The 7,993-nt window shown below is 40.1% G+C and overlaps 1 protein-coding gene and 1 long non-coding RNA gene across 2 annotated transcripts; one reads left to right on the top strand and one right to left on the bottom strand.

The window, feature by feature from the left end:
• Window positions 1-2,313: 2,313 nt before the first annotated feature.
• On the bottom strand, window positions 2,314-6,212 carry LOC123992953 (T-cell surface glycoprotein CD3 epsilon chain-like). Its single transcript, XM_046294620.1, has 5 exons — window positions 5,910-6,212; window positions 4,774-4,992; window positions 4,400-4,537; window positions 4,076-4,131; window positions 2,314-3,750 (listed from the first exon to the last, which is right to left on the bottom strand). The coding sequence occupies exons 1-5, from the start codon at window positions 5,977-5,979 to the stop codon at window positions 3,694-3,696; spliced, it is 540 nt and encodes a 179-aa protein (XP_046150576.1). The 5' UTR covers window positions 5,980-6,212; the 3' UTR covers window positions 2,314-3,693.
• Window positions 5,962-7,984, top strand: LOC123992954. The gene is made up of 3 exons (XR_006831337.1): window positions 5,962-6,472; window positions 6,571-6,609; window positions 6,701-7,984. It is a non-coding gene; the product is annotated as an uncharacterized LOC123992954 (long non-coding RNA).
• The last annotated feature ends 9 nt before the right edge of the window (window positions 7,985-7,993 follow it).

A 7,993-nucleotide genomic window follows, 5' to 3' on the forward strand; every position in this document is an offset into this window, starting at 1 on the left:
GTTGGCAATGACGGAGGTCAAACATTTTTGCTCACCGATCTTGTGATCATTTTGGCCCCACGGGGTGAGATCTTGCGTGGAGCCCCAGATCGAGGGAGATTATCAGTGGTCTTGTATGTCTTCCATTTCCTAATAATTGCTCCCACAGTTGATTTATTCAAACCAAGCTGCTTACCTATTGCAGATTCAGTCTTCCCGGCCTGGTGCAGGTCTACAATTTTGTTTCTGGTGTCCTTTGACAGCTCTTTGGTCTTGGCCATAGTGGAGTTTGGAGTGTGACTGTTTGAGGTTGTGGACAGGTGTCTTTTATACTGATAACAAGTTCAAACAGGTGCCATTAATACAGGTAACGAGTGGAGGACAGAGGAGCCTCTTAAAGAAGGTCTGTGAGAGTCAGAAATCTTGCTTGTTTGTAGGTGACCAAATACTTATTTTCCACCATAATTTGCAAATAAATTCATTAAAAATCCTACAATGTGATTTTCTGGATTTTTTTCCCCTCATTCTGTCTGTCATAGTTGAAGTGTACCCATGATGAAAATTACAGGCCTCTCTCATCATTTTAAGTGAGAGAACTTGCACAATTGGTGGCTGACTAAAAACTGTTTTACCCCACTGTACATACATTACCTGTTTGCTCAGTTGCTTTGTTAAGTTTGCGCTACTGTTTTGCATGAACTAAGATTTCCTTCTGGAACCATATATCACACGTTTGTTGAATTATATTTATTTATTTATATTGTAGAGAAATTGTTTATGGACATACATACATTTTCCACGTATAAAAAAAAAAATATATATATATATATATATGTTTTTATTTATATATATATATATATATATATATATATATATATAAAAAATAAAAACAACACATTTTAGGCTGTTTTGTTATTCCATGTAGTAACACCATTTTTTTATTTGCTTTTATAATCCGAGCATATACTTTTTTTTCAACCTATGTACAGATAATGTTTGAAGAATGAAGGTGTACGGCGGTTAGTTTTGAACTCCAAAGCTCTCGCTCATCACTGTACCCTCTACATGAGAGGGAGCTGGCCTTTCTTAGCTCTTTGGAGACATAGTCATGTCTTCATCGATAAGGCCATACTGAGACAGCTTCCCTTTTGCCTGTGTACCTACATTGCCCAGCAGACAAATGACACCTATCAGCTCCGCTCAGAGGACGGTATCTTGTTGACTGTGCCCGGACAGAGCTGGGTAAAAAAGCATTCTATTTCTCTGGCCCTTCCACTTGCTACAAGCTACAGAAGGACAGGAAATTGCAGGAGCTCGTGTTTTTGAATTAGTTTAAAGATCAGGTCAAATCTATGGTGGACAATAAAGTGGGTGGCTGTCAATGTTTTGACTCCTAGATGCAACACACCTCACCAATTCATTTAAATTGTCATGCTTTGTGTATCATGTTGTAATTGTGTCTGAAGCAACTATTTTGGCCAGGTCTCTCTTGGAAAATAGGTTTTTAATCTCAATGAGACTAACCTGGTGAAATAAAACCAAAATAAATAAATATTTAAATGGAAAGTTGGTCACAAAATAACGACTGCAATTGTAACAATAAATCATTTACTTTTATATGTTCCCTGATTGTGTTCTGTTATTTCTGGTTTCATCCTACGTTTTAGCAGATCACCAAGTGAGTCAAAGTAATTTTGTTCTATCAGACTTTCCACATAGAGCAACTTTAGTGGAGGGTTTGCTCTACAGGAAGCCCGAATGTGTCAGGTATTCTAATGGAACAGAGCGGATGATACATGCAATGCTTTTCAAGTGTAGTTATGGGGGTTTACTGCTGCTCGTCTACAAAGTGCGGTTTCCTAACGGAGCTTCGAGAGGAGATCAAACGGAAGAGCTCAAACAACACAGAGCTCACAGTGTACACAACCAACCCCCACACATCCAAGCTCACAACACACACACACACACACACACACACACACACACACACACACACACACACACACACACACACACACACACACACACACACACACACACACACACACACACACACACACACACACACACACACACACACACCAATCAACCAAACTTGCAAACATACACATTTATCAAACAAGACTCAAATTTCCCAAAAGAACCATTGTTGATCAGGCCTAACAGATACCATTCACTTCAGTGTTCCAGGTGTGCACGCTCCATGTTCATGGTCTTCACTCCGGACCATAATTAGCTGAATCAGCTGTGTAAGTTCAGGGCCGGATTGATCTACAGGATCTAGTCACTCATTGATACAAAACTGTGGGAAACAACTCTAGACACCCACACCTGAACGTTCTAAGAAGGGCTTTATTCTTGAAAAAAAGAGAAAAAATATATATACATCAAATAGACATGATTTCCACTTCATTCTAGCTATAGAAAGTTTGAGGAAGGCAAAAAAATACATTTTCTTTCCACTGATGCTGGTAAGTAGTCTGTCTACAGTCATAAGTGAAATGTTTCCGGTGAGATCATCATGATTAGCAACAGAGAGACCTGGCCAATCATCCACCATCATTTACTGTAAGCGTAAGGGGTGCAGGCATCTGTGGCTTAGACCATGAGAGCTGACACTGAAGATAGAGAACCACAAACTAGCTAGACTCTTTAGTCGCATGGCACTACACTTCATCAAACAAACATTTCCTTTGTGTCACAGTGGCTCACAGTGAAGTAGATAGAATCAATGCAAAATATAACGTACATGTGCTAATACACTAGGTGCACAAAACATTAAGAACACCTGCTCTTTCCGTGGCATAGACTGACCAGGTGAATCCAGGTGAAAGCTATGATCCCTTACTGAAGTCACTTGAGTGATCCACTTCAATCAGTGTAGAAGAAGGGAGACAGGTTAAAGAAGGATTTTTAAGCCTTGACATGGATTGAGTCATGGATTGTGTATCGGTGCCATTCAGAAGGTGAATGGGCAAGACAAAATATTGAAGGGCCTTTGAATGGGTAATGGTAATAGGTGCCAGGAGCACTGGTTTGAGTATGTCAAGAACTGTAACACTGCTGGGTTTTTCACGCTCAACAGTTTCCTGTGGGTATCATGAATGGTCCACCACCCAAAGGACATCCCGCCAACTTGACAGAACTGTGGGAAGCATTGGAGTCTACATGGGCCAGCATCCCTGTGGAACTCTTTCAACATCTTGTAGAGTCCAAGCCTCAATGAATTGAAGCTGTTATGAGGGCAAAAGGAGGTTCAACTCAATTTTAGAAAGGCGTTCCTAATGTTTTGTACACTCAGTGTATAGACAGGCAACAATAACATTGTGAAGAGGAACAACTTGGCTGGCACCTGCAAACATTAATACCATTTTACAGCAGTTGATCAACACAGCTACGTACTTGTTGTTTTCAGCACAGCAAACATCTAAAAGTCTTTACAAAGATCTCCCTATCTTTATATCTCTATTTTCCAGAGCAACACTACGTTGATCACTATTATCACTAGTTCCAGTAATTCTAAACTACAGTTTTAACTAAATCATAATATCACACATTTGGCACATCAAGCTAAAATAAAAAGCCAATTTAAGTCTAAGCTAAGCACTACAGATCCTTCTCCCTTCCTCTTTGATGGCAGGGTGAGCTGAGGTCTGCTGGTCCGGCGCATCAGAGGAGTCCTAGAGAACAGGTGTGGTCTGGTGAGAGGACAGTCTACCCAGTCCTGTGGGTAGCGTAGATATCTCTGCTGCGGGTTGCCAGACTAAGGGGCTGTCAGGGGGAAAAGAAAGGCTTTAGGTGACTGATGTAGCATTTTTGGTGTTGTTAATAAAGTCAGACTCACAGATCAGTTTAAGTCAGATTCACAGATCAGTTTCCATTGCAACACTATTTTTTTATGCATCTTCACATTTACATTTAAGTCATTTTTCACCAGAAGTATTGTGAATAGCTAGCCTAGACCATCTCCCTAAAATACTGACAGACTTTAGCTAACCAGGAGATGTGGAATGAAGGATAGGTAGGAGATACGGATGGAATAAAAGCAAAAAATACAGACGGAGAGCTAGACAAGAGATAGTGGTAGACAGCCTACCTCATAGTCAGGATTTGGCACCACTGGTGGGCCACGGCCTGCTGAGCGGGAAGTGGCTATGGGGAAGACCAAATATAGGTTGGTATCAATTAATAAATAAACAAACACAAATATTTAATAAATAAACAATTCACTATACTTAACGTTTATAACACATGGTCGATACCCTATGTGTACTATGTCACAGGGAATTTAGATTTGTATGATCTCTGAATAGTTTGTTGTTGAGTACTCCTGGGTATGGTCATATTAAATAGTCAAGAGCCTTCCTTATCACCAAGTGCCACTGTTGGCGGATGCATAGTCAGATGGTAACAGCGTTACGTTTTTGGGATGCAGCAGGTCCAGACTTCTTCCGCGCCCTGAGATACACAATGAGGATGACCCCTCCTGTCACCAGCAGGTCCCCAATGATGGCCCCGGCAACCAGAGTCGGATTCAGCTCATAGCAGTCCTTACACACTGTAACACCAACAACACACAGATAGGCATAGGGGTGGAAATAATGTGTTGAAACGACCGCTCAAATGGGATGGAGAAAAGAGGTTGGGGTGCATTCAGGGAGAGGGAAAGATTTGATTTGAAAGGTCCAGTAAATAGTTTGCCAATAACGAGAGATACAGAGATGAGTGCTGAATCTGGGGCTCCGCACACGGTTATACTAAACATAATGATGTCTTTAGGACACTTTTACTCACCCTTTCCTTTAAAGTAAAACTGATAGGTTGCTGTTTTTTCAGGATCAACCTGATGTTCATACTGATATTCACAGTGGTAAACTCTTTTCTTGCTTTCATCATAATACACATGGATATTTTGACTGTTCTTGTCCATGTTGGTAGTGCCGTCATACCATTCTCCTACCATTCTACCAGGACAGCTCATTGTGACTGTAGTTCTCCAGAATGACACATATCCTAAATAAAGAAAACACAACGGATGCTTTAACACAGGGGTGACAAACATACGGCGAGGTGGTCCAATCCAGCCCATAGGTCATTTGAGTATTATACTTTTTTTCAAATAATATTCAAATTACTAGCTTTTATATTATACACTGAGTGTACAAAACATTAAGAACACCTTCCTACTATTGAGTTGCGCCCCCCCCCCCCCCCTTTTCCCTCAGAACAGCCTCAATTAATCAGGGCTTAGACTCTACAAGGTGTTGAAAGCGTTCCACAGGGATGCTGGCCAATGTTTACTCCAATGCTTCCCACAGTTGTGTCAAGTTCTCTGGATATCGTTTGGGTGCTGGACCATTCTTGATACACACAGGAAACTGTTGAGCATGACAAACCCAGCAGCATTGCAGTTCTTGCCCCAAACCGGTTCGCCTGGCACCTACTACCGTACCCCCGTTAAACGGCACTTACATTTTTGGTCTTGTCCATTCACCCTCTAAATGGCACACATACACAATCCATGTCTCACTTGTCTCAAGGCTTCAAAATCCTTCTTTAGCCTCTCCTCCCCTTCATCTACACTGATTGAAGTGGATTTAACAAGTGACATCAATAAGGGATCATAGGTTTCACATGGATTCACTTGGTCATTCTAAGTCCTTGGAAAGAACAGGTATTCATAATGTTTGTACACTCTGTGTATTATATTTCAGAAAATATATGTAAATAAACAGTACGGTATTGTCAATTAAACATTTAATGTCTGATTAAACACATAATGGTATATTCACCAACACAATAAAAATAGTATGCAAAATTATCTTATCTTTGGGTACATTTTTATACCATTCAGCAATGTTTTGAGTCTGTAATTGATAAGAAAAGAGTCAATGTCGTAGAGTAAAAGACAGGGACATTTTTTACATTACCTTCACCCTCCACAGTAGTCATGATGAGGAGGAGGAAGACAAGCCCGCCATAAACGCCAGCTCTGTTCATTTTCACTACTTCTCAGACAGACCTTCGATTATCTTGATTTTCAGCAGTCAAAAACTTAGATTCTAGCTTACTAGGATTGTATCTGAAACAGAACAAAACTAGAGAGGAGACAGAAAGTTACGGCAAGTCAACAAAAGTCATCCAAAGAGCTCTCTCGCACTCTCTCTCTCACGCTCTCTCCCTCACGCTCTCTCTCTCTTCTCCCCTTTGCAACAGGAAGTGAATGCTTGTATGCAATTGTTATGTGCACTCCAGAAATTAGGGGTTAAAGAAGGGTTCTTCTAAGATCCTCAAAGTTCTTTGAAGAACCTTAGTGTTATTGGCACTGAATATTGTCCAGAAAAGTTTTGTCCAAGAACCCCATAGGAGGTGGGGTTCATCGAGGAACCTCCGTAGTTGGTGGGGGGTTCTTGCAGGAACCTAACTGCCCAACTGAAACATTTGGATTTGAATTTGAAAGGACAGCAGGTGCAGGCAGGTGCAACTTCAAAATGTAAAGATCTCATTAATTTAAGGTTTGTCCCTTGTATGATCTAAATTGATATTGTTTTATAATGATACTATCTATCTTTTCATAACTTTCTAAAACAGGAAATGAACACAATTCAATGGATATCAATCAACAAAGAGGTAAGAATATGTAAACTATAAGAATAGGTTGAATGCTAGATGTTTTGGGTGCATATGACTAAACTGCTCACTTTTGTGTCTGTGTCTGCAGGTAATACAGATGAGGAGGCATACAAAGGTATGTCAATAGGTATTGGTATGTTATGCAGATCATCCTCCTCCCTTACTTCTTCAATTAAAATATCATAGGCCTCTACGTTATGGACAAGGTATGTGCATGAATACCATTATCAAAACAGTTTTTTTTTCATTCATATTTACCACAAAAACCAAGGTAAAAATAGTGTTGTATGCATGTTTTTGTTAATCATCTGTATAACTACTATTTTTGGGATTCACAGACTTCACCCTCCCTACACCTCTGATTAATATATCAGGAAACCTGTTCGATCACCATACACTGCAAAATCATTCGGCCTATGGACACGGAGAACATCAACACATTAACATCAACAGGACAAAGGATATACACATTGGACTTGGGGCTCTGCTGGGAGTTTGCCTCATATTTAGAGGTTTTTTATTCTGCTTTGCCACTAAAATCATAATAAACACTGACAACTAAAATATTGTATTATTGTTATGCGTATTATAATTATTATTAATAATAATTGGGGAGGGGGTAGTTCAAAAATGAACCCCAAAAGGTTCTTCAAAAGGTTATTTGAGGATCCGTTAAAAGGGGTTCTTTGAAGAACTTAAGCGGTTCCCACCCAGTTTCAGTTTGAAGAACCCCTCAAGGATACTCCAGAAACCTTCTATTTTTAGAGTGTGGTTATACTGTAAGCCTATCAAAGATGGTGGATGAATGAAGATGTCTTACTCAGGCAGTTTACCATTGGAAAAATGGTCAAGGTTCCTGTCTGTGTAAGTTGGCGTTCCCATGTGAGACCAATGGCTCTGGTCTACTTATTGTCTCTCCCCGCTCTCCCCACCTGCAGGTGGGAAATAAGTAGACCACAGTGGCGCCGCCCCCAGAGTGGGATGTCTTGCTTTCTCTACAGCCTCTGGATCTATACTGTATTACTTACCCCTAAATGTACCTATTGGTGCTTTGTTTCCATCCCACATAATTGATTTTTAAAGACAATACATAGGCCAGTACCTAAATTATTTTTACAAAACCACACACACAATGGTTTTGACTTGTAGATATGACTGAATGATTTTGTCACGTTGTTTCTTATTGTGTTGCTGTAAGCCTATGTGTAGGCCCATGTTTTGTCTATTACAATAAATTGTTTGAACTAAAGTATCTCATTTGAAATGAATAATATGAAAAGCCATGTTTGTGTATATTTGACAGGTTTGGATGAGCGCATCAGTGGTACTTTGTGTGGAACCTTGATGATAAGGACCAGAGAATATAGCTCGTTTGTGCCCC

The sequence above is a fragment of the Oncorhynchus gorbuscha genome, linkage group LG13, assembly GCF_021184085.1.
Source record: "Oncorhynchus gorbuscha isolate QuinsamMale2020 ecotype Even-year linkage group LG13, OgorEven_v1.0, whole genome shotgun sequence".
NCBI lineage: Eukaryota > Metazoa > Chordata > Actinopteri > Salmoniformes > Salmonidae > Oncorhynchus > Oncorhynchus gorbuscha.